Source organism: Haemorhous mexicanus, chromosome 19 (assembly GCF_027477595.1).
Source record: "Haemorhous mexicanus isolate bHaeMex1 chromosome 19, bHaeMex1.pri, whole genome shotgun sequence".
NCBI classification, from domain to species: Eukaryota; Metazoa; Chordata; class Aves; order Passeriformes; family Fringillidae; genus Haemorhous; species Haemorhous mexicanus.
Window position 1 is genome coordinate 3528273 of NC_082359.1, and position 26878 is coordinate 3555150.

Sequence of the window (26878 nt, forward strand, 5' to 3'; positions counted from 1 at the left end):
CGTTGTGAGGCACCTCCATGCCCCTTGGCCATGGGGACAGCAGGAGGGAGGGCAGAGCCCTAACACAGACTTAGTGGCCAGCACTGACTCCCCTTTCTGCAACAAGGACTTGCCTCTGGATCCTGGTGCAGACACAGGGGTGTGCATCTGCCCAAGCCCTTGTCCCCCAGCCCAGTCACCACCTCTCACAGGGACATCCAGGCTCCACATCATTTCAACGTGCATATTTATCACTTTCCCCCCACAAGACATATATTTGAATTTACTCTTGGTAAACATAACCACAGGAGATGCAAATAAGTGTTGGGGAAGCATAAATAACTCCACACAGATGGACACACACTGAGACAGCAAACACAGACACGGTTCACCAAGGGAAACCAAGAAGTGCAGAGCACGCCCTGAGGCTGCCACCAGTCCCAATGGCTTCGCTCTCATCCACCAAGCCAAGAGGATTTCTCCTGCTTTTTCTTTGCAGCAGCTGGTGGGAGAATAAAGCTGGGGAGGAGGAGTCTAAAGTTGCAAATATCCCATGAAAGCATCATGGCAAGTCCTGGCTCTGCAGTTTCCTGCAATCTTCTTCAAGGAATGGTTCCAGTTGTAGGAAGTTGCAAGTCTTTCACAGTGTGAAAGGGTGGAGGGGCATGGGGACCACCGTGAGGGAGGAGCAGCAGGTCATCTTGCAATGTCCTAATTGCAGCCAGCCGATAAACCTTCCTGTAGGAACACCGGGGCTAGATGCTCCATCTAGGTCCTCTTCTGCCCTCTCTAAGGTGCTGATTCTTCTTTAGCTGAGAATTATCTTCAACGGGACATCATGCGAACAAACTCTGCAATCAACAACACAAGACAGCCCTGAACCAGAAGGCATCCATGGTCCCCAACCCAGCTCTCATTCACTGGAGAGAGAAGCCAGGGTGAGACTGGGAGTCCCCAGGCTGCCAGCAAAGCCTGTGCACTCTGAGACTGGCCCTGAGAGCTCACACAACGTGGGCTTTAATCCTTGCATTAGATATGGTGATAAGATCCCTCTAGCAGGTCAATTCATTGCCTTGGACTCCTTCCCAGCCACCTACGGTCTTGTTTGCACAAGGAACTCTTTGTGCAGCACTACAGCCAGCATTGTCTCCCTTCACTGTAACTTCAGGGAACCTTGATTTACAGTTTTGGGAACACGGTATGATTTCTTAGTAAACTTGCCACTTCACAGAGATACCAGCGTGGGAAAGCATGAGAGTTGTGCTAGTAGCTATACTGGCATTCTTGCAGAGAAAAGTTTACTTTAAGGGACTTCTTGTTTTTAAAGATACATGTTAACTATAAGGATACCCTGGATCTATTTCTTAACTACCCTGCAGTTTGTGAAGTCAACTGCAGTTGTTCGAGTGTAAATGCCATCAAATATAAATGTGTTTTCATTCTGTACTTGAATTGCTGAGGAACTAATGACTCTGCAAAGAACAGGGCAGTGGAAATTACCCCCTTGACTTCTCCATTTCCATTGATAGAGGTGTCTTTTGACAACTAAAGTGGTAACTCACAGAGAAATTGATACTGGGATAGCATTTCATGTATTTTAGCTGTCTAACATAATTTAGCTGTGGGAAACAAGGAGAGCTACTGTCATGTGATCAGCCAGTGCATTAGAACAACTGCAGCTACCAGATACTTTCTAGGAAGATACTGGTGGTATTCTAATATTTTCAAAGCCCTCAGAGGCTTCAGTAATCCTGACGACTGAGATGCCTTGTCATGTAGGAGACCCAGGAATACTGCTGAGCCAAAAAAATTATGCCAATTTTACTTTAATTTCATAGTTCAAGTACTTCACCCTTACTGCAAAGGGACATCTGGATTTCTACCAGGGGAAAAAAGCAGCCTGCCACACTCTCACACCCTTCCAGCTCTTATAGCTTCTTAGCTGTCTGATATCAACTGCTTCCTTGCCAGAAAGCCTGGCCTCTATTAATATTGCTCCTGCCACACCTAATGGCTAGGATAGTAGCCTAACCACTCTAATTTTTCAAAGTCCTTCTGGCATGACAAGTGTGAGAAGAAATTAATTATCTCTAGGATTTAACATGACACCTAGGGATCAGATATCTGCAGTATAAGTGAGCACAGCTGGCACGTGACCATCTTCTGGCACAAGGGTACAGAAACAAATTCTCTATAAAGGCATATAACAAAGGTGAGCCAGAGGAAATGAAAGGTGTAATGCATTCTCCAAAGCAATTCAGATACCTCACAGCTCTTGGAATAGATTTAAAGAAAGGAAAATGCCCCATAAAACAATGGCAGGCACAGCTTGTGTGCATCAGGATCTGTTTCTGTATGACAGGTTCTATCTCTTACCATGCTAGAATTATGGAGGCCCAATGGAAACTGATGCAGCAAGAAATGATACACAAATGAACAGTTCATCTGACTGAAAAAATGAAGTTATTTTTTTCTCCATAATTCCGAACCATGGGCCCTGAGCATGCAAGTCTTCCACTTCAGCTTCTGATCTGAAACTCTGACTCACAGCAGGGGAGATGGACAGCGAGCATTGATCCCTTCTCACCTTCAAAATCCACACGCCCATCTCCATTCAGATCCACGTCCCGGATGATCTCTTCAATATCCCGGTGACCCACCTGCTGCCCGAGAAGTTTCTTCATGGCTTCTCGCAGCTCACTGGTGCTGATCTCCCCATCTCCATTGGTGTCAAACTGCAAGTACATGAAAAATACCAGCAGGGGAAATACAGTTAAGGGAAACAGATCTTGATCTGGATTGGTTTTTGTATTGTCTTGCTCCTAAGCGCTCTGTATTTTCTCCATTCCTTCCATGTCCCTCCTTTTCCTCCTCTGAGTGTTCTTTGGATCCAGTCTGTCTTTTCTCCTCAGAAAACCCTTGCGAATGCTGTGTCTGCACCAGCTTTTCTTTTCCTTGCCTCAAGAGTTCCCTTATCTTAGCAATGTTCTCTGCTCTTCCCTTATTCCATGCCTGACTGGGTTCTTTCTAGATCTTCCACTGTGCTGCTCTCTCTTGCTCCTCTTCTCTTCTCCAGTGGGGCTTCTCTCTATCCTGTCTTGTGTTGCTCACCTCTCTGGGGGCACGCGGAAGGGATCACTCACCTCTCTGAAGGCATCACGGAGTTCTTTTACACCAATCATGTCTGCAGTCTCTGCTAGAAGTTTTGGTCCCATCAGCTCAACAAAATCTTCAAAATCCACATGGCCACCCACTTGGGACAAGATGAAAGATTGTGTGTAAGAACTCCATAAGTTAGCCAGCACTCACTTTGCATTTCTGTGTGCCCCAGAGAGCGCTTGGCCCTCCAGGAAGCAAAGCACAGAAGGTGTGGGACAGTGGAAAGAAAAGGAGAGGTAGTTTTACCCTGTATTTTCTGGATTATGGGCTGGGCAGAATGAGCCCCAGTTATTGCATCCTAGGCTGCCAGGGACTGTCCCACCCTTATTGCATCACATAGTATGTATCAGAGGCTTGATCGTTCTAGTGCTTATAGCAACACTCTGCTGCGCCTGTGCCAAAGGGCACGGCAAGGGCACAGCATGATGTTCCTGCAAAGCCTGGGCAGTGCCCTGCAGCACTGGTGCAGCCCTGCTCTATTACAGCAGCTAATGTATGTCCAACTGTTTATTCCTTGTATTAGTTCTTTTACTTGTTAGTGCCCTGAGAGCTGTCAGCAACACTCTCAAATTCCCAAGCACTTGTGTGCCAGGGTTACCACCTGCTTTTGTGTGTGACTGGTTGCATATGTCACAGCTGTTCTCCTTCCCCTGACCAAGTAATTTGTCCTTTTAACATAATCCTGTGTCAGAAATAACATGCACTAAATATGCCTCTCCCCACCTGGCTGAGGGTGATACCCTGCACTGCCACAGATGAGGGCTGACAAAAACGATGGTGAAAGACAAGGGTCACAAACACAGTTACAGTGAATCAGATGCATTTGTCACATCTTTCCATGACTGCAGCAGATGCTCCCATCTGACGCTGCCAGCACAGCTTGCTCACAGCCCATCCCCAGGCACACAGCAGATACACAGAAAGCCACCATAGACCAACAGCCCATCCATCACCCATCCAAATGAAGCATCCCCATCTTCCCAGGGTCGCCCTTCAGTCTGACACCATCTGACAACAGCTTCGATGTGACAACACACAGAACCTGTGCACCGGTGCCTGACTGCACACATTAAGGGCAGTTTTATACCTGACAAGCATGAAGGACAACCCTTCCACTTGTTCCCATATACAGCACAGTCCACACAGTCCCTTTGATAAGCAAAAACAAAGGCATTGACTTCTAGGGACCACAAACAAACAGGAGAGATGACAAGAAGTGAAAATCAGAACCAAACAAGAGAGGGGGGGAAAAATCCAAAGGAAAAGAGGCAGCCAGAGACCAAGAGAGCCTGAGGCAATGATGCAGGGCACAGCAGCAACAGGCAGGTACAGCTGGGTGTGTATTACTCACAGTTCATGTTGATCTGCTGGGATAGCTCTATTAGCTCCATCTCGGTAGGCATGTAGCCCATGGTCCGCATGCAGTTCCCCAGGTCCCTGCAGTTAATAAACCCATCCTTGTCTTTATCAAACTCCTTAAAGGCTTCTCTTAATTCTGCAGGAAAGGAAGAACAATATTGTCAGTGACAGCTTGAAATACCTTTTCCAAGAAAACTCCCCAGAATAAACAGCACTTTATGAAGCCAGACTCTCTAAGATACTCAGTATTTTCCCAGCAGATCTCCCTACATGAGGCAATGACTGGAGCAAAGTTAAGCTCTTCTGTCAGCAGTGCTGCTGGCCCATTCCTGGCAGGAAAGCTTGCTCAGACTTCAAGTGTCACAAACACTTCATTGCTAAACTGTGCTCCCTAAAGAAACTGCACTTAGTAAGTTTTTCCAACACTTACCTCTGCAGTCTATTACATATCCCTCACTGTAGGGATTAGCAGGTAAGACAGCTTCCTTGGAGCCATATTATAGTATCATGCTCCACAACAGTTTCTATGGGAGCTGGAGGGACAGCAGTTCCCTAACAAACAATATCCCATAACTTACTTATCCTCTCACCCCGAAGAATATGGAATGGATGCAAATTCCTTCACAGTCAGAACTCTTTCAGTTTTATACATTATTTATTTTACTAGAATTATTCCAGTAATCATCTCCCTTGATTTGCCTCAAATAATTTTAACCCACAGGGGCCACCATGAAAGGGCCAGCCAATAGGTTTTCACTGGGCAGGGAGAAAGAGGACAAAGAAGGAACAACAAATTTTACCTTCAATTTCTTCAGGACGCAGTTCTCTATCCTGCAAAAAGAGAACATATTATGTTAAAGATATTTGTTGGCCATGAAATAGTTTCAAAATAACACTTGTTGGTACAAAGGGTTCTGGAACAAGCCAGAAAGTGAGAGAAGAAACAAGAAGGTGATGACATGTTTAATACCATCTACCTAGGAAGGCTTCTCAGCTTTCCTTCCCAAAGAGAGGGGTGTTAACCTGCACACATTTCTCTGCAAGCCCTCTCCCTCTCATCTGGTGGACAGGGGGGTGACAGGTGGTCCCTGAACAGAATAGACCCGGACCAACACAGCAAGACTTGTGGCCTCCCCACTGATGGTATTATTGGCAACTTCAGAAGCTGCTTCATCATTCCACAGCACCAAGTTCTGGAGCAGAGACTGTCCCTGTAGCAGTTATGATCTCCTCTGGAGCTCTGATTGTATTTCTACTGCCCTTCCTGCTGACACACACAGATCAAAGCAGCTGGAAGCAGTCCTTGTAACCAGCAGGTCTAGACTATCATCTGCTCAGATCACTGCTTGATCTCTGTCCTTCTGGCAGGACAGCAACAGCCATGAGGTCTCTCACAGTCAATGTCTCAGTGACATCTCCTACAATCTGTCCCCACAAAAAGGTAGTAACTTCCCCCTTCCCCCCAGCCTCAACTCCATATACAAGCATTTTGAAACCAGTCATGAAGGCAGACACACAACATATACATTATCAAGGTCATCCACAAATGAAACAGGACAAGGATTCACCATGTTCAGGAAACACTGCAACTTCAAACATCCAATTTGAATTTCTTGGAAGAAGGGGGAGGATATAAGAGTATAGGAAAGTTCCAACACTGCACCAGGAAGAAGAGATGAGCATGGAAATGCACTGCTTTCTGGTTTAAATGCCCTTTCTAATTCCTCTCATGGCTCCCAGGCAAATCCAAAACATCTGAGAATTTGGAAACACAGAAACGCGATCTCTTTTGTCGTCTCACTCTCGGCTTTTCCCCTCAACTGTGGGGAGTTTCTCCTTGCCTTCCAGGTGTCTTCCAGCTTCACCACATGTGCCTGGAGACGGTGCCTTTGATCAGTTTGAGAAGGATGATCCTTTGCTATTTAACCACAGGCTCCTCTGGAAACTCTAATGGCAGCTGCTCAGAGTGCATAGCAAACTAGGACACACACTGGTTCACGTCTGTGCAGAAGTGGGCTGTGCCAGAGAAATGACCAGCTTGCCACTCATAACCTTCCCAGAGGCATCTCTGTGCTGGATGGAACTGTCAGAGCGTGCTGGCTCTGCTGTTTCATCCTTCACAGACCTGGTATTTTCAAACATGTCATCCCATTTGTTCTGCTTTCATCAATACCAAGTAATAAAGCAATTCAATCTCCTCAGACCGGATGCAGGAGGCATAACTGCCCTCCTGCCTTAGATAAAATAACAGAAGAAAACCACCCGTGATCAGTTCCAGCACCTTGTGCACTTTATTCCAGAGACTGCAAACACTGATCCCTGGAGATAGTGGCTGGGTGCACAGCAGCTGCAGGGCTGTGAGTGCCAGCACTGCAGTGCAAAGGGTGCCATGACTCACCCATGGTAGCTGCTGTCTTGTGACAGTGGCCAGGGTAGGACCCGGGCCCTCCTCCAGCACAGTCCTCACAAGACCATCCTCCTCCTCCTCCCTCACTGAAGACCGCACTGTAACTGACATCGGTGACACTTGTCAGAAGTGGGGGCTTCAGCACTGGCTCTAATTTTGCACACCAAAGAATTTGCATTTGCCAGAAACTGCAAATGCAGAAGGAGGGGGAGGGTTTATGTCCCTTCAAAAATCTGACTCGAGTGATAACTAACATCAGGAAGAGGTTTTCTGTTTTAAATTTGAAAGATCCCCTAAAATTATTAGGGAGTAAAACTGCTTGGGACAAAATGGGCTGAATCACTCTACAGCTTTCGGAGAACATATGGGGAGAGGAATAAAACTATTCCAAGAGTTAAGATCCTAGATATGAGCAGAGGTGACCCCCAGAGAGTCCATTATACTTAATGGTCTTACCCTCATTTATTTCTGTTCTATGCACAAGAAATCCTGTCAGCCTAGAAAGTCAGTAAAAGTAAAGCTGTGTATTAGATGCACTTATTCTACATCAGGGTACTTAGAGACATCACTAATCCTATTTTGGAGACCTCTCAGAGTACAGTGAGCTTCCATGGCCTAAGCAGGATGGACACTTGTCCAGCTGTCCACTAGGGAGCTGGACCTATCTCCTGTGACAGGTGGCTCTGTGCAGGTCAGCAAGTGTACCTGTGCAAGAGTGTGTTTCATGTTCTAGTGACCTGGCACAGGAACTGTGTGATCACTTAGTGGCTGAAGGTTAGGTAGAACAAAAGCCTTTTGATCAATAATGACACCTAATTACTCTTTTTTGAGTTGTTGGTTGAAGCACAGGTTTCAGAAATAAAGACCTACATGGCTCCTACAGCTGTAGATGACCATATCAACACAAAAGCAGAGATTTCTTACGGAGGCAATAAACCTCTGGTTCTGAGGCAACTGGGGTCAGCTTTGTTTCACCACAAGAACATGGAAAGCACTGGGTGAATATCTGAAAATGCACATATGCACTTACACATATCCATAAAAGGTGTGTTAATCATATTAGGTTGTTTGTCTTTAAATTCACATTGTTGTAGAAGTATAATGTTTGGGGGCAAAAATATGTTTTAGTTCTTGTAAAGACACAATATTGGGGTGCATACATACAAGCAGATATTTTTATTGCTTGTATATAAATGCATACATTGGATGCACGTGAACACCTAGTTACAATAGGTGTGACTGAAGGAATAGAAGTGGTTTTGCTATTTCTCTCTCTCCATGTGGGAGGGTAGTAACATTTGGTAGCCTGGCACTATTTGCAAATATAAGGACAGCCTGATGCTCCTCGGTTTAACTGGCTGGGATTGCTGCAGTGTCAGGCTGGCTATGCCAGTGCACAAGAGATCGTGTCTGGGTATCTGTGAGGAGGCAGCTGTCTGCTTATATCTGCTGGTACTAGTGTGCTCATTGTGAACTGATAGGAACAGTATCAAATATGGACAGCTTGTTCCCAATACAGATGCCCTGATTTGCATTTAACTGGCTATTTAGGCTTTAAATGCTAATCTGAGCCTGGGAATGAGAGATGGGTGTCTTGCTGGAATAACAGCTTTGAGCACTGGACTCTTCCTGAGTCCATATGATCACAGGCAAGTCCTGAAGTCCTAAAACGTTTTCATGAATTCATATGATTACGGCTACTCGAGTGTAGCCCTGGATCTATTTTCCATAGCTGCAAGTTTAGAATCCTCCTTTCTTGGTGTTTAGGCACAAGGGTATCTGCACATCCTTCAGGTTAGACATTTGCCTGTGACTCTATCTGCACTTGGAGCTGGAGCCGGAATGCTCGAGATCCAGGGCTGGGAGTTACAGAGCTCCACGCAGACGGAGCAGGGGGGCGGCTCCGCATCCCCGACTCGCGTCCACGTGGCTTTGTGCGTGTCTCGCCCCGCTGGGTGTAACTTACGTACAGGCTGCCTGTTTTCTGCGAAGCCCTTCCTCAGGAAGATGCATGCTGGCCCCAGCAGGTTGTGCATGACGGCGCAGTTCTGGGCCAGCACCATGAGCGGACCCTGGTACTCGCCAGCCGACGACCCCTCTTCGCTCGTCTGGACAGCTTTATAGCTCGTCTTCTCGTCATGGCGGATCTTCCCAGCCAACCAGCAGCAAGCAAACAACACAACAGAGGATGTTACCTCCCCATCTCGTTCCTCTGAAGTTTTACTGAACCGCCTCGCAGAGACATAATTGCTAAATTTCTTTCATCTAGCGCACACTGCGTCCCCCCCACCGGCCTATTAGGATTTGTACAGAAGCAGTAAGTCCAGGAGTTCACTTTCAAAAGCTGAAAGTACAACCAACCACGAGAATTTCTCTTTGAAATTACATCAAACTCTCAGCACTGCTCACATCTACCCCGACACAGCCCAAAGTGCCACACTCCCACAATCAGCCCCAGAGTTAACACTGCTTTGAATGAGCTGCAAAGGACAAGCACATCCCAACTTAACAGTACGTGTGCCAGCCCGTGCCCCGGGCAAACGTGCCCGGGCATCCCCCGGAGACCAGGCAGAGCCTGCACGAAGCCACTGCACAGGCTCCACGTTACTTTTCAGCAACACAGCATCACACGCTTTAGCACGTTTTCAGAAGACCATTTACAGCATCAGGTGGCCCTGCCAACTGCAGGCTCACGCTGCCTTGTGCAGCTACTAATTAGTTACATCCTCAGGGTTTGAGGCACTTACTGCCTTGGCCTCTTTTAATCACTGACAGTCCCAAAGTGGAGATCAGACACGGGCACAACATTTTTGAGTGTTTGCATTTGCACATTTTCTAAGTGCACACGTCCTGCTAAGCTAAGGCTCCAGAACAGAATCCAGCACTGGATTTTATAAGGAGGCGCTGCTTTCCTTTTATAGAAATGCATTTCCCTGGCTCTGCAAAAAACCTCTTATCCTGATATTCCCATGCAGCTATAAAAAGCCAACACAACCCACAGGACCCTTGGTTTTACAGAATAAACATTAATCATACATTAGATCCCTCTTCAGGAATGATTCTACTTTTACAGCCAACGTTCCCAGGGGTGATCAGAGAAGCTCTGTCACTTGTCATTGTCTCTATTAACCCTTTCCTGAAAGCCTGAGGTGAATTTTCAGGCTAAAAGACCAGACACAAACACTCCCTATTCACACTCGTCTGAGACTATTGTATCTATTTGCTGTCTGTCATGTGCTATTACATTGCATGCATGGCTTGTAATTTGCCTTTTTGTACACAGTCTTACACCAATCTGCTCATGTATAATGTCATGTGAATATCAAGCATCAAAACAAAAATAACTCAAAAAGCAAGCCAGGGAGAAAGAAAATGATGAAGCAGAAAAGCATTTTCATTGCAGTTGTGGCTGAGAAAGGAATTGGTCTCTGATTAATTCTGACACATAGGACACTTGTCCTTAAAAAACTGAAAGATGAGCATCCATCCACGAATGGCATATTACTAGCTCAGCTAAATGTCAAGACATCTGTGTTGAGCTACACAGCTTTGTGACATCAATGCAATGTATTTTCAAAATTATCAGCTTTATTTCCTGGCACATTTTTCAGTTTAGTATACCAAATAATATGAATCACTTAAATACCCCACATCGGTGTTTAATTCCAGGGAAGCCACATGAAGGATGCAAAGCCCCACAGTCCCAAATGTTTGTCTGCTGACACTTCCAGTCAATAGTTTATTACCAAGCTATACAGCAGTACCTCGTAATAGTCATCCCATTATTTTTCTGTCTCGCTAGTGGTTGCCAGTTTGACAAAACAGTTGCCAAGAGCCACTGAGGACTGTGACCAGACAAACTGCTGCAGTGCCAGAATACCAAGGTGAACAGCTCAGCAAGGCTCCCTGCCCTGCACTGTCACTGCAGGCAGGAATTATGGAATTCAGTGTTCCCTCTGCCAGCAGTCTCACAGGTTCTCCTGCAAATATCCACTCAAGTTCCCTTCACCATGCTCCTTCCACATCGCAGAAGAGAGGGCAAGGGAGCTCTGATATTGGTATGGGGCAAAGAAACATCAGCCACCCATTACAGGGGAACAGCAGTATGCATGGCAAGGAAAATGCAAGAATAGGACTGGGGAGATCAGGCTTTCCCATTCCCTTCTTAGCAAAGGACCACTAACCTTCCTGGCCAAGTCCAGCCCTTGGCTGTGTCAGACCAGCAGATTATGGAGTGGGAAGACACTTGGTTGATCTAGAGAGGCCAAAGTGGTGGAGAGGTGTGGTGAAGTGAGGGACCTGGATGCCAAGGCTTTTAATTTTTGCACAGCAGAAGCACACCAGGATTAACTTCATTTCTGGTCTGAGTGTCAGAGGGACTTTGCAGAACAGCAAGCCAAGAGGGGCCTCGATCCCAAGTGCAAATCTCTTAGAGGGAAAAGCAGCCAGGATGGCTTCCACGATCACCTGGGGGGACACTGTGACAACAAGAAACTGAAGCTTCCAACAACAGACAGGGAGTCACAGCCTGAACAAGCAAGGCACCCTGGTGTCATCCAGACCTAGACCAAGACAGCTGGTGCCTGGGAGTGAATCCCAAATTTTGGGTTGAAATCATGTATTCGAGAGTTCAGACTGTCACCCAAGAGCAGCTTCCACACGTGTTGTCTGCAGTCCCTCCTCTTTCACATTTCAGCAAAAGGAGTTTGCTCAAAGTAAAATCTGAGAAAAATTACTGGGATCATATGACAGCCAAGTGAAGTTGGGCAATGTTAAGACTGATCTGTAAAGTCTCCACTATAATCATGTGTGTTGCGATGAAAAGAATGGCAGAGTATCAGGACCTGTCAGGATGAGTGCCTTGTTTCATAGCTCACTAGAGTGATGCCTGAGAAACGCTCTCATTCAGCTTTGCAACTTTTTCTCTTCAGTCTTGACATCCCAGGCCTTGTAACTAGGCACAAAGTGAGTTATTCAGAGCAGCTTTTAGGAATAAAAGCATAAATTACCTCAAAGACTGACAACACAATTTACAGGTTCTTGAATCTATTTCAATTCAAGCAGCCTGGCTACCTGTCAGACTTTAATTGCAATCGCCTTGTACAGCTGCAGCCAACTCCTTTTATTCCAAGTTGAAGGCGACCTACAAGCAACCAAGCTGGTTTTTCATATGTGCAACATTTGGGTGAACCTCAGCTACTTCTGTACTTCTACATCTCCCTGCAGGTCACCCTGACCCAGGACTGGTCTCAGCACTGCCTAACTGCTCGGTGATGAATTCCCTCATCAAGTATCCCAGCTCCCCCACAGCAGCACTGTGCCATTACTGGCTTTGTTTACAGCAGCCAAGATAACAAGTAAATTGTGTTTCTATACAGAAGAGGCCAAAATGCAGCCAAAAGAAACTCTGTGATGGAGGTCCTCTCTCTCCCAGACAGCTCCCTGGCAGAGAAGCTTTCCCAGGTGGCAAGGTGTCCTGGATAAAGCATCATGATGGCAGTGGCATTTCACTGTTGTCAAGGTCTCCACAGAGGCAGCATCTCATTGCTATACTTTGGATGATCAGCATAACTTTATCATTTATGGAGAATGAACTGCATAGCTTTTTGCTGAGCTATTAGATTTGCAGCAATGCCACGTGAGAACCGTGTGGCTGACAGGTACACAGTGCTGTAAGGTCTTCCTCAGTCAAACAAGAAATGTTTCTGGGGCATGTCATTCCCATTTCAACCCAGCCCATAACAGCAGAATTATTCCTGAATCTAGTTTGTCCCAGGACCACTGCAAAACCTCAGCACAGAGTAGACTGTGGGCTGAAGCCTAACAGATACTTGTGGCAGCTCACAAAGTCCAGCTGGGCCCAAGCATGTAGACACATGGGCCACGCTGACGTGCAACATGATGCACAAACACACAGCCAGGGCCCAGTGTATCCACTCACAAACAGATGTATGGACAAGCAGAACAGAGAAAAATATGCTTTCGTACCCAAAACACATACCAGAACTAATTGTTTCATATGCAAGGATGGATAGACATAAAAACGTGCATGTCTACACACAGACTTCTGTGAGGACATGCACCAGCAGGTGAGCACACACAGCACCATAAAAGCAAGGGCATGTGTGTGATACACAGAAATGCCTTCTGCACTCACAGCAAACCTGCTCAAGCACTCGGGATGCCTGTGCAGAGATGTAAAGAGCTAAGGACACACACGTACTTCAGATGGGCCCATAGGTGTGCATACTCTTACACAGCAATGGCAACATGTACAGACATGTGACCCTTCACCTGTACATGCATATATGTCCCTTCACCCATGACACACATGATTACTCAAGCAGGTAACTCTCAGCTGAAGCACAAGCTCACTCCTGTCCTGACAGGAGGGCTCCAGCACACTGTGCACATCGACAAGCACATGCTTGCACATACCCAGAGGAGAGCTGTACACACACAGTGAGCAGGACACGAGCCTACACCCACATTTATTTATACATATTATGGCTCTCAGCATCCTGGGCTCTACTGGCTGCACTTGCATGAGCAGCTCTTACAGAAAAACTCTGGTGAAGAAGCTGAACCCTTCACACTCATCTCTGTGTTTCTCCCACCTCCCATTCTCGTCTGCCCACAATGTCACCCATCCCAAGAAGCAGGGCTGGATTGATTCAGGGAACATACCTTTTTAGAGAGGTTTCTCAGAGGAGACTTCACACAGTTGCCCATAATATGTTGAGGCTGCCTTTCCGGTGGACTTGGTTATAAAGGAACTGAAGCAATTGATCCCATTAAAGGTATTCCTTGGGAGCAAAGCAAGAAAGGCAGCACCAGGCAAATCCAAACAGCTACTGGCTGCTGGGGCTTTCCCTCTTCAGGGAGCTTTTTCTCTCTCTGCCTCTCTCTCTCCGTATTTTACTTTATGTTCACTTTCTTGAAGAGATGAAGCAGGAAGGAGAGGGAGGGGAGAGAAACAGACAGAAAGAGAGGGAGAGAGAGAGAGTGAGTGAGAAGGGGGGAGAGAGGGAGGCGGATGTATAATCTACATCAGATTAATGCTCAAATCCCTCCCACCCCCCTCAATCTGCAGGCAAGATTGTTTCACTCATAGGAGATGGCTGTTTCAGGGAGAATTAAAACAGAGAGGCAATGCAAGAAGTGATTTCAGTGATGAGTTCCGTGAATCTAGCTAGTTTGGGTCCACACAGCCTCTGAACACTGCATCTCTACCCACCCCCCTTCTAACTCCTCTTGGCTTTTCAATCACCACTGCAGTAGGCTGGCCAGAAGGCAATCCACTTAGGGGCTTGGAGCAGACCACAGCTCCTTTCAGAGCAGAAATGGACCCATTTATCTGGGTGGGACCTGTTTCATCTTATAAATACCAGCTGACCGAGAAGTGTCTGATTTTTTTTTTTTTTTTGTCACAGTAGAAGCAAGCCTGGAGACAGCAGTCCTGGGACCCTACAACACTCTCAGCCCCAGGACAGTAATATTTAACCACAAGGGAGAGACGTTGAGCCAGTCTTGCAGTAAAGTTTTTCCAGCTTTCTGCAAGTAAAAATCAACTGGCAGTTTAACTCCCCCAAGTCTGCCAAAGATGGGCTCACACCCGAATCTTAAATCTAGACAGCCCCAGGTTAGATAATGCGAATCAAAGAATTTTGATGTCAGAGCCATCTATTTCACTTGCAAGAGCCCAAGTCCTGGAATAAATAAGAGGCACCTGAACCTAGGGCTGGCTGTATACTTTGGACTTTATGCCTGTAGCATAGAATAATCTCTGAAAGAAAAGGGATGAGTCCCCAATATATTTTTTTCCTGATCTCAGGCTGAGCATAAGAGCATTCAGTCTGAAAAGAGATTTATATTGAATAAAAAACACATAATCACACTCAGGCAACAGTATCTGAGCAAGATAGTGAATACACCTTTAGCTGTGAAGGCACCACAGCTGCAGCTCCACAGTGATAAGAAGTATGAAGAGCTACTTCCTTCAAACACCTTGGAGACCAGGATGCCACTGATCTTACACCCTGTTATGCAGCAGGCTGGTTGGACACTGGTGTTGAGCTGAAAGATTTCACACCTTTGTTTGCAAGTGTAGTTCCAAACAAAAGCTTCTACAAAGACCTGCTCCACAGGCTGAGTACTTGCACCACGTGCTTTCTGTGAAGGAGCCAAGGACTCGCTCTCCTGGCAGCTCTAGGGCTGTAGGACAAAGGATGAACTGTCAATGTCAAAACAAAGCAGGGATTTCTCCTTCCACCCTGATGGTGCTGTGGCAAATTAAGTATGATTCTAAGGTGACTCAACAGTTGCTTTAGAGATTAGAGGCTTCTTCCACCTAAGAAGATGAGTCTAGGAGTCTAACTATGACAAAAGTCTGCAACTTCTCCAGTTAGTCACAGACAGAAGTGCATGGCCATAGGGAATGGTGCTTCTTGCTCTTCCTTGTACTAACAGCTTCCCAAGACTGAAGGCAGTGGGACAGCCTCCTCTCAGATTCCCTGAATGCCTTCTTCATTTAATGATGTTGGTAGGAGCTGCACAAAGTCCACAGGCTCTCCAAAACAAAAACCAGGACATGCTGGAAGACACTCCTTGTCCTCCCCTTGTACCCAGGGCAGACTGAGAAGGGGACAGAGGGGAAGACCTCCATAGCAGAGCCCACCCATGCTAGGGTGGAAAGCAAAACTCTTCCTGAGCTGGGCCTGTCTCCTGCTGTCACAGGAGATGCTGAGGAAAAATCCAGTCACTCCTTGGAGGCTGTGCCAGCCCTGGGCCTTGCAGTGGGGTCTTCGCAGGAGGATGCTGAAACTCCCAGTTGCTCTCAGGCTTCCATCTTTGGCCCTATTTCTCTTTTCCCTCTTAAGGCAGCTAATGGGAGGCTGATCTACCCTCTGACAAAGTGCCAGTCATTAATAATGTCCTCTGTCAGCTGGAGCCATTCCCCAGGCTCCTTGTTTATTGACGAAGTGCTTGTCTCCCTTGAGCAGAAGCTGCCACACAGCGAGTGAGGCGCCTGGGCTCCTTCCTGAGACAAATGACTTCAATTCCAGAGCAGAGAGGAGAGAGAATTGCCTTTCTGCTGCTAATGAATCTCTCCCTGACAGGAAGCACAGAGGCTAGGAACACCCTGCAACTGAGAAGTGCCCATCTCCCACACTGTCCCAGAGAGGGGGGGGAAAGAAAGGGAGTCAGACATCTCCTGCCAGAAAAATCCATCACAGTTCCCAGACTGCTGTGGGACAGCTTTGGAATACAGCTGTGGAGTGTGTCTTACTGAGCTCTAAAAGCCTCTCAACGAGATGGTGACCCTCTAAATACTGGTTTGTACCAGAGCATTCAGAGCCAGCCACAGCCATCACTGTGTTTGCCTACTCTCCAGCTTTTCTTCCCTGCAGTTACAGGCAGTTATAGGAAACGTGCAGGGCAGAGTGAGAGGGCTGAGACCTGCTAGGCTTGGCAGGGATTTTGCAGTCCAGGAAGGGAAGAGGGAATGGGATCCCATGTGCACCAGGTTTGCAGCACAGACACAATCCTTCCACTCCGTAAGAACTCTAGTGGAGCTGCAAGAGGCCCAAGAGATGCAATCATAAACAATTTTTAAATCTCCTTATTTACTCTGACTCTCTTAAAAGCAACTGGGCAGGACACCACAATCTAGCAGACAGCCCCTGCTGAGCTCTGAGGAGGAAAATCTCTCTACAGCGGGATCTTGTTCCCATCACCACCACAGGTAGCTTAAAGATAGGCAAGAAAAGTGGAGTTGGCAGAAAGGTCATTAGAAGATTAGGTTAGAAGGAACATATTTTCTCCCTTCCTCCAACTGATGCTGCTGTAAGAGAACAGGATGCTGAGAATAAGTGTGTCAGAAACATTTCTGTGTAGGTGCTGATCTGTGGGTATGCCTATATCTGGGGTAGTCGGTATGCATGTGGGAGGGCTGCACATGCATGTATACTGGTTTTCCCACACTGTTCTTTGTGGCAATCACACTGTTCTTTTAAGGTCTGTGTCTCTGTTGTAAACTTTCTAAAAATCTGTAAGAACTTTGTGAAATGCAAGTTCTTGCTGCTGTTCATGCATCCCTCCCTTTCTCCCGAGATGCAAGGAGGAGAGCAGAGACCTCAAGGGATGCAGCTTAGCACAGAGCAAGGTGTCAGCTCATGGGAAAGAAGCATTTGGCATGCTGACTGACCTGAGCACATGGAAGGGAGAAGGCTGGCTGACTTGGCATTTAATATGTCTGGATACTTTAAAAAGCAGCAGTGCTGTGCTTTGGGCTGGCACCTTTGGCAGAAATACTCATTTCACAGGAAAATGTTGGAACTCCTCATAGCTAATCACTTGGCAGGTGCCAGAAGCTTTATCTAGTGGCAGCAAATATCCAACAGACACAACAGAAAAAACAAAATCAATCCAAAACATGTGATTGCTTATCAAAGTGTAGCTTTGCTTGGCAAAAATTTTCAGTGGAAGTATGGATTGTATGGGGACTGTACAGATGCTAGGCCTGTTTCAGTGCAGAGTCCTTCATGTGCTGGAACATTACATTATTGTTCTCAACACAACATACATACTGCTACAGGGCAATGTCAGTAGGTAATGGGTATTGTATAGTAAAGCAGGGAAAACTCTTTCTTAAAATCTTTTCACTGAAGTCCATAGTTCTACCAAGAGCCCATTAAATGCTTCAAACATTTAGTATATTAAAATACATCCCCTTACTTTATTTATCCTAACAGGGCAGGAATTTTTGTTGTACTTTTTCCTACCTCAGAGTGGAGAGTGCATACATGGATTAGTAGCTTTCAAATCTGCTTCCAATAACCCTTTAGCCCTGGTGGCTACAGATCTGTATTTACAGGAAACATTGTTTTACAGAAACTCTTGTCTACTGAACGACCTCAGATGAGCCTAACCATTTGGAGCAGGCAACATCCTCCTGTGGCCTGTTCTGTCAAGGACCTCATTTTGAAGCTCCCAACCACTGGAACATGCATTGGCACTCTGAACTTCTGTGACTGATTTCTGTTTCTTCTTCTGCATCAGCTCCCAAGTGCTTTTGCTGCACATTGAGTTGTGTCTTCTAACCTCAAATGAACCTTGGATGGTTCCATACGCCACTCAGACAAGTTCAGGTCCATCTCAAGGGGAGGCACAAGCAGGTACTGGTGGATGCAGTCCAGATTCTCATCTAAGGAAAGGAATGCTGCAGAGAGTTTGGGAACTTTCTTTGCTGTCAGCTGTTCCAGGAGGAAAGTGTTGCTGACTCATGCTGTGCATAATATTCTCCTCCATTAGAGCAATTGGATCATAATCAATCACAAACAACAGAATGTTTATTAAAAAGACTGAGGATATTTTCTATTCCTCTCAAGGTAACAAAGACTGGACTCCCTGTCAACTTTTGTTTCGAACAGCTCTGTCTGTAAATAGCTGGCTTCATTTTGCATCAGATGAAAATAGATGGGAACGTGCTTTCTCCTGACACCTTCCCTGCAGATCTGATCCAAGCATTTTGCATTAGCCCAACTTGCAAGTTCCTACGCAGGAGATGCGTTGGCCAGACCACAATGTACTGTGGAAACTTGCTGATGATGATCCTAAAGATCATCAATGGGCTACAAAAAGACAAGTACAAACTTGACAGCTCAGAAGCTGCTGTGAGGATTTGTCACGTATATGGAGCACAGTGGTTGTTTAAAAAAAACCTTATGTGGTTCCTTGTCTTTGCTCCAGAATATAGGAGTTTTGTTGCACTCCATCCAACTGTGACTACTGCAAAAGCAGCTAATTCTGCCTGGCTCTCTCACCTCTTTGGAAATAAGAGGGACAGGGGGTCACTGTTTAGCTGGCACACTGAGGTACTACTGAAAACATGGCTGATCATCAGAGGAGCAGAGGCCTGGAAACCAACATCAATGAAAAAGTCCAAACCAACCCTGCAGCATTATGTGAGATGTGCCACCCTAAAACAGAGATCTGCCTCACTTCTAATTTAAGTAAGGATCTGACCGCACCTTTAAAAGGGCCAAACTGTGTATCCCAGGTCTCTGACTATACCTCAACACAACTGGTCCCAAAGTATCCAAACCCTTTGTGTCTTATTTCAGCAGAACACATTGAGGTTGCTGGTGTTTTTCTACTTCCTGCCTTCAGCTGTTGTGACATAATGCTTCCCAATGTTACACCATTGCCTGTTTCCTTCCAAATGCAGAGAATGTATTTTGCCTGAGTGGGATGAAACAGTGCTGTGTATTCCTTCCAAAGATGGTTGCAAGAGGCAAAGTACTCTAGGGGAGGAATGGGTGGAAGAAATATTAGAATATTGCTAATGTCTTCATTCATGGATAGCACAGAGTTCATGGTCTTATGCTAGTGAAGAAAGCTACTGAAAATCTAAATATGACCATAGCTATAACAGTTCTTTCTCTTTATTTTTAAGTGGGGCATTTGACTGAAGGATTACTCAGGTTCATGGACACTGCTGCTGCTCTCTAAGGTCACAGGAATGTCAGAGGATTATTGAAACGGAGCCCAAAGTTAGCTAGACATCTTTTACTGAATGCACACCATATAGCTGCTTGTTATTGGAAATCAATACCACTCATGGATGCATCAGGGAAAAACAGTTACTGAAGCTGGAAAGCTACAAAGAATCACAGCTAATTCAGCTGACAACCTGCAGCCCAGCCACTACATCTAAAGCTAAACTTCCCTGACATTGTGTTGAAACGCAGGATTGCATGAAACAAAAATCAAGGTGGTAAAGCTTAACAAAATGGACAGTAGACTTATATAAATGATGATTAATTTATTACTGAAAGCTTTTTTTCCTCTCCAATGATAAACTGAATCTAACCAGAAGGTTTGTGTATTTCAGTGCATTAGATCATGCTGCTGTATATTTCATGAATAGAATATTTAATGAATGTTCTTTTAGCTTGGTTTTATTTTGATGTCTTTCTATAGCTTTTAAAAACAGATTTGTTTAAAAAGTAAATCACTGACAAAGATTAATGTTCGCTGGCAGACCTGCTGTAGGCAGGAGGCTTATCCATTGCCCCTTAGTGATTCTGTACGTCTGGCTCACATCCCTCAAGCTCTTTACAAGCAATAAATGTGATGAACTTTTCTCCAAGCTGAGCAAAGGGGGAAGTGAGTGGATATGCTCAAGTGCAACAATGTTTCTCTGTGTCTGGGTTAATTTCAGATAAAAACATGAGACGTACCTTGGAAGGTGTGGCGGGTGTCAGCAGGCAGGTGTGCACACAAACGCCGAGCGATGTTTTAAGCACAGGAATGCATAAGCGTGTACAGAGGTGGTTGTGTAGCCACACAGAAGATTTAGCAGAAGCTGCACGAGCAGGCTGTGTGTACATAGACAAGACATGTACATGAAGGCTTTTTATGTCAATCTACATGCATGGACATGGGCTGTGGCAACTCATGCAGGGATGGAAGCACGCAAGCTGTACGGGCCCCACGCAGGTATCCGGACCCCTGTGAACACGCAGTTGGGAGCGGCTCTCGCCTACTTCACGGCAACAGCGGGGCTCTCCGCGGCTCTGACACTCACCGGGCGGCCCAGGGACAGAGCATGCTCCGGGAACCCAGAGCGCGGCGGGTCCGTGTCAAGGCGGCTCCGCCGGGCGGGGAAGGGCCCCGGGCCGAGGTGGCCGGGCCGCGCGGGGGCGCGCCGGGGCCGCCGGAGCCCGGGCCGGGGCCGCCGCAGCCCCGCTGTCCCGGAGCCCCGCGGCGGAGTGCGTGGGGGACAGGCCGCCCGCAGCAACGATCCCGGGAGCCCCGGCGGGACGGGCAGCAGCCGAGAGAATACTGCTGTCCGCGGGATTGTCCCCTGCGGCCACGGGGACTCCCTTCCCTCTCCGCCCGTGCCCTCAGCGACCCTTTTGGGGCCGGTGTAAGCCTTCAGAGGTGCCATAAACACGGAGGAAAAGTTGGTGCAGGATACGGCACTTCTCCGGGATTTTTCTGCCTCCTGATCTGTGCACCCACACTCCATACTCCACGTGAGCCAAGACCGTGCCACGGGACCAGCACCACTTCGGCGGTCAGTCATGCTAAGCCAGAAGTCTGTTCACCCCAAATTACTGTGCCGATTTAACAGTGTTAATGAGCAGTTTAGTTAGAGACTGTCTCAGCTTGTCAGGAGCCCTGACGTGCCACTGCTTCACCTGCCTTACAGGCACAACACAGCACGGGAGCACCTGGAAACCCAGACCTTCCACATTTACCTTGCCACCCCTCAGCGTGACACATGAAAGTTTCCATTGCAGCCTCCCTTGCTAATACACAGGGCCAGCTGAAAACTTCCATTACTAAGCCAGGAGCCACACTACCCAGGCAGGACTGGCCACGGCTTCCTACTTCTCCATAGATGGATCTCCAAGAATGGTACTGATGCAGTGACTGCTCTTAGGCAAAATGCCTGTTAGAATCAGCTGCAGCCAAAGACATTGGAGGGAACAAAGTTATCTGGCAGATGAGAGAGAAGACCAGAATGGTGAGAGGCTGGACAAGGCACCTTTTCCCTACGTGCTCTCGGCTGGTCAGAGGAGAATGTTTTTGATATGCTTTCAACACAGACAGCCTGGGGTCACCTCCTGTCCCAAAACGGGGCCACTTCTGTCATCCCAGTTTGCTACAAGGTCCATTAAAACCTGTTAAGAACTAAAGCTCAAGAATAAAGGTGGATGGAGCAAGAAAATAAAAGGAAAATTTCTCAGGAAATGCAGAAAGATTCGTTCCCTATTTTAATGGTAATGTGGACACTGACATTAAAGCGGGAATGGGAGATGGTGTAAGAGAGGCTTTAAACTCCCTGTACAAATAGAAACACAAAAGCCCCTTTGGCCACAGTGCTAACAGCAGAACCCTGTAAATATTTCATGATTCTCTACGGCAATTGTTTGACCCCTTTGATCCCCATGCTACCAGAGGCAATTGACAGAATACTGTTGGGGAATCACTTCACTGAAAAATTTAACAGTCAGGTAGGGTGTGAAAGCTAAATGGCTCTGAAAACGTTCAGGTCTCACATGGCAGGATCGCTTACAAATTAATATTGCATAGCAAATGCCCGGAAGAAGCTGTTCTTGAAATGCCAGCTAGGCCAGCGCTGAGGCACAGGAGGAGTGAAGCGATGAGAAGCGGTGGCTGTCTGTGCCGCAGTCCCTGTACAGAGCCGTGGTGAGCCAGGTGCCAGGCGGCTGCTGCACCGTGGGCACTGCAGCCACACCACCGCTGCCCCGGGAATGCCACAAAACTTGCACTGCAGTCCTGCTGCCACCGCACTGCTGTCCTGGTCTCTGTGCTGCTGTTGCTACTATTGTCACATTAAGAAACTGTGTCTTGCTGCCAGGCTGCCACCTCCCCGCCATCCCAGCTGCTGAGGGGTCACCACTCCTCTTCTGTTGCTGAACTGTGATCTGTAGCCACACGAGAGACGCTACAGGACTCTCACGCTCTTCTGCTCTGCAGGGGTAATAAGCATGCTCCCTTATGCTTCACAATACACTTTTGCCACTTGGCCACTCCAACACTATCCTATCAGGCCAAAATCACATGAAACATCTTCCTCATGCTCCCTTTTCTTGCCATTTTCCCACTTTGCTGCATTATCATACACACATCTCTTGCCAGCTACACCCGTGAATCACAGCACTGCTCTCACACTGCACTGAGCTTCTGCCACTGCAGGGCCAATTTAAAACACTGCTGTCCCACTGTCCCGCATAAAAGCAGCCCATACTCACACTGCATTGTCACCAGGTAAGTCTGTGGTGTTGTCCTCTTGCTAACTCAGCTGTGCTTCCAAAACTGTGGCATGGTGGTAGTACTTCACTTGCTGCCTTCTGCTACAGCGGGATGGTGCTGTCAGATCAGCGCAGCCCTTTGCAAATATCACAGCAGAAGTGATCACTGCTGTACAGAATGGCTCTTGTCTGGAATATTGTCTTACTACATCAGTAGACTGCTAAACTCTTCGGTCAGGCTACAACACTCCACAATTATCACACCCGTGCACTGCCAAACTCCTACCACATGGCACCAGTATCACATCTCTGCTGTGCCCCAGGACTGCGTTATCGCACCACTGCATTGTCAGTGCCGTGTTCTCCAGACGCTCGGAGCTGCACACACTGCATCCCAGCCCAGCAGAAAGTCCACAGCAGAGTGCTCTTCTGCAACTGCTGCACCGAGCTGGTGTGCAAACATGTCACTAGGCTAAGATGACATCCTGGCTTATACTTAATGCATCATTACACCACCCTACTTTTGTTAATTCATGTACCACTCAATTACAAAATGGTAAAATATCCTAAAAGAGTATTACTGCTTAATGGTATTAGAACATCACTGCACCAATATAGCATAAGCCTAATTAATAAAATATCACTGCATCCTGTATTCTGGCAGTATCTTAGCATTCTCCTGGAGTACACACCCACAGTGCACTATATTGCTGTGCTGGTTATATAAACACGGCGCTTCTTCCTTCACTCTGTCTTTTTTTCTGCACAGCTACAAATCTGTCTCCCTCAGACACAACCCTCTAGTCCTGAACTGCTCCTTTTTGCTGTTACTGCAATAATGACATTCTCCATGGAGTCATCCCTGCAATCTTTTCTGTGTATCTGATTGTACCACTGTAGTGTCTGCATCTGCGACCACATCACTGCACCACCATGGACCAGGGTGATGATGTTCCACATCTGTAGAGCTGGAACGAGATACAGTGGTGCTGCTGGACCACAGTGCTCTGCTGCTGTGATATGCATCACTGTGCTCCTCTCCTATGTATGGCAAAATTACTGTTTTAACTGTTTCACACTGGGCTGTGTGGGCTAGAAAGAACTTTTCATATTAAATGACTTATCTGCTGAGCTGTTGCTGTCTTCTAATCACAAGGTGGAGCAGACTGGTGTTACAGCACCTGCAGCCTCAGACTGCAACCCTGGACATGCCTGCACCTATGACCCTGCCACAGCCCAGGCTGCAGCCTGGGCTCTTGCAGGTCTAAGTCCTTGCCTGTTTCAAACCTTCACACACATTTTTACACAATGCTGGGCATTCATTTCTTCATTCACAGAAACAAAATTTGTATCATTCTGTGCCATGACAGAATTTCCATACATCTTACACCTGGGCCTTTATTCATCCCAGGATTTTGAAATCACTACCAAAGAAAAACAAAAACAAACAAAAAAAAAACTTAATGTATCTCATGTAACTAGCTCTTTGTGTATCCTAAATTATAAAAAATTATAGCTCCCCATCTTGCCCCTGTACAGGGGGATCTACTACAGCCCAGTCCTAAAAGTCAGTCCTAAAATCTCCACTAAATTTTCATTCTGTCACAGTTACTTCAAAGAAAGCAAGTGAGAGATGAATACAGAGAGAAAATTGAATAAAAAACACTACACTCCAAAAGAAAGATGCTGGTGTGTGTGTGTAAGCACTGGTGCAATGTACTCAGTGAAAAAGTGAAAATTAGAATTGTATCTCTCTCATTTCAGTAAAGGGCATTATTGAACACCACAGGTAAATTTTGCTGCATTTACAGCTTTCAGAACTGTCTTTTGACACTGGAATGTGAGCAGCAAAGCAGGTAAAATAAAGGTGTTGTTCAGGTAAGGACTGAGCTCAAAACCAGAGGGGTTTCCATGAGTGGGAGACCTGGCATGAATTTGTTTGTCTTTCTGATGCTTTGGGGACATACAGCTCCATAGACTTAAAATCTTTTCTTGGACACATCTTCACTTCTCTCAGAACTACAGCACAAATCAGAGCCAAGACCAGGCATTTCAAAGCCTGGTGCTGGAATATGGCTTTTTGTAACCTGGTTGAGCATCAATCTGCTGACCAGGCTCTTCCTTATTGTCACAACAAAATTTTAATCTAGACTTCTGATGCACCATTGGCACAGGAAGGGTAATACTTGTTTTAAGTTAAAAACAACTGTAAAATTCCTAAACAGCAGACTGTCAGTGAGGATGGAAAAGTGTTGTCCTTTGGAGAGAACAGATGTGCTTTGATTTTTATCTGGAAAAGTCAAGACAAACAGAAGTAGACAACACTCTAAACATGCGGGTGTATCACCTGTGTATCACCTCCTTCCATCCAATTACAAAAATTTTTCTAATTCTTTCCATAATCTCAGTCTGAATGGGCTCCCTGCAAAGCCTCCCAAAAACGCATTTAAAAAAAAAGGAAAAAAAAAAAAAAAGACAAGAAAGAAAGAAAAGACTCAACAATAACAAACTCCAAAAATCATAACTCTGGTTTAATCGCTCATTTCCAGGGCTGGATGGAACTTAGCCACCCAGGCTACTGGCTTATACCTATAATTGTGCTTCTGGAAGATTGCAGTTACATTAATCTTCCCAGAGATTACATTTTCCAGTAACATCCCTAGATGTCTCTAAAAGAAAATTTCAAGCTAGTCTCCCTCTGCCTTTTCATTTTTAGAGGGTAACTGTGTTGGGTAATTTCACTACCAAAATCAGCTAAAAGCGACAGCTTTGTACCAAAAGAGCTTGCAAACACCAAAGGCATCTGTTCCATTCTAACATAGTGACTGGGAAGGCTTCGGAATTGGGTCAGGATTTTTTTTTTGGTCGTCCTCCCCACTACCTTCTCCTGACAGCTTCTGCCATCAGAAATGATTCATATGCTGATTGTACAGAAATGTACCATAAGGAGATGTAAACAAATACAGCAAAGCAAGGCGGGGAGCCAGAGAGATGGAATCTAATAAGTAAATAGCTTTTAAAAATCCGCTTCTCTGACTCTCACCCTCAGCAGGCAGAGCCACAACTTCCCCCGGTGACAGGGAAAGCACCGGCACTTCCCCCGTCAGCACCACCGAGAGCGCCCTCCGCAGCGCCCGGCGGGGCCGGCGGTCGCCGGGGGTTCTGACCCGCGCCCCGTCCCCGGCGCGGAGCCCTCCTCGGGGCCGACCCCGCAGCGCCCCCGGCCGTGCCGCAGCGCCGGGAGAAGTTCGGCAGGGGCGGCCAGGAAGCAGTGCATTTACAGCTGCGGGCTGTGCCCGGGGGCGCGGGGGACTCCGGAGCGTGGAGCCGAAGGTCCCTGAGCCGCAGGAGGAGGGGGCGCGGAGGGAAAGCGGGTGGGAAGAGAGGGAGGGGTGGGTGGCGAGGGGCGCTTTGCCTCTTACCTGGCCGAAGACCGAGCTGAGCATGGGATGCAGCTGCTGGATGAGAGGATCCGCTTCCACTGACCGATCGCTGCCGCTGGACTTGGTGGAGCACTTGCTGCTGGATTTGGACAGAGGTGAAGCGCCTTCCGAGAGCTTCAGGGACTCTCTGCTGGACCTCTGCCTGTGACTGAAGAAAAAGTCCTCCTCTGCCTCCTCCCCATCCCTGTCTGAGAGCTGATGCTGGTCCTGGGGGTGACCGTGGCTGGCGTGCGGCGGGAGGTGGTGATGCTGCCTGGATGTCCGCACCGGTTCCTTGCCGCTGCCTCTCCTTGGACCTCCTTCCGCCGGCTCGGGCTGACTCTCCCCCCGTCCATGTGACAGCTTCCCCGCGCCCCTCGCTCCGTCCTCCCGGGCGCCTGGGTGGCAGAGCGGCCTGCGGGCACTGGGCTCCCCGGGGAGCTGCTCCTGGCTCAGCTCCCTCCCCATCTGCCCGCCTTGTCCTTTGCCGTCCCGAACGCGGCTGCCGCGGGGCTGGGGCTGGCCGCCCGCCGCCCGCCGGCTCCCCGCCGCCTTCAGCAGCGAAGTGCGGGACTCGCTCTTCGCCATGGAGGAGCCGCTCATCGCGGGGCCGCTAGAGCCGCATCCCCGGCCGGGCGGAGCGCTGCCGCTGCGGGCAGGGCTGCGGCGCGCCGCTCACGGCATGTCCTGCGGAGACCCGCTTAAATCCCGCACCGCGGCCCATGTGACAGCGCAGACAAAGGCCGCGGCAGGGGCGCTCCGGC

At 47.4% G+C, this 26878-nt stretch overlaps 1 protein-coding gene across 2 annotated transcripts; it reads right to left on the reverse strand.

Annotated features, from left to right (window-relative positions):
• Nucleotides 1–297: 297 nt before the first annotated feature.
• On the reverse strand, nucleotides 298–26878 carry CABP1 (calcium binding protein 1). 2 transcript variants are annotated; one of them, XM_059863733.1, is made up of 7 exons: nucleotides 26115–26873; nucleotides 8875–9051; nucleotides 5298–5328; nucleotides 4490–4633; nucleotides 3123–3232; nucleotides 2567–2714; nucleotides 298–830 (listed from the first exon to the last, which is right to left on the reverse strand). In XM_059863733.1, the coding sequence occupies exons 1-7, from the start codon at nucleotides 26715–26717 to the stop codon at nucleotides 805–807; spliced, it is 1239 nt and encodes a 412-aa protein (XP_059719716.1). In that variant the 5' UTR covers nucleotides 26718–26873; the 3' UTR covers nucleotides 298–804. The 2 variants fall into 2 exon arrangements, with proteins under 2 accessions (XP_059719716.1, XP_059719717.1); XM_059863734.1 differs by lacking the exon at nucleotides 8875–9051 and having other exon boundaries at nucleotides 26115–26878.

What these genes read in the sequence shown, in the direction of transcription:
- CABP1 (XM_059863733.1), bottom strand. Translation starts at nt 26,717, where the DNA reads ATGAGCGGCTCCTCCATGGCGAAGAGCGAGTCCCGCACTTCGCTGCTG. An exon ending in TCGCAGAAAACAGGCAGCCT is followed by an intron (nt 5,329 to 8,874) that starts GTACGTAAGTTA and finishes CTCTTTTTGCAG; the next exon opens with GATAGAGAACTGCGTCCTGA. An exon ending in GCGTCCTGAAGAAATTGAAG is followed by an intron (nt 4,634 to 5,297) that starts GTAAAATTTGTT and finishes CCTTTCCTGCAG; the next exon opens with AATTAAGAGAAGCCTTTAAG.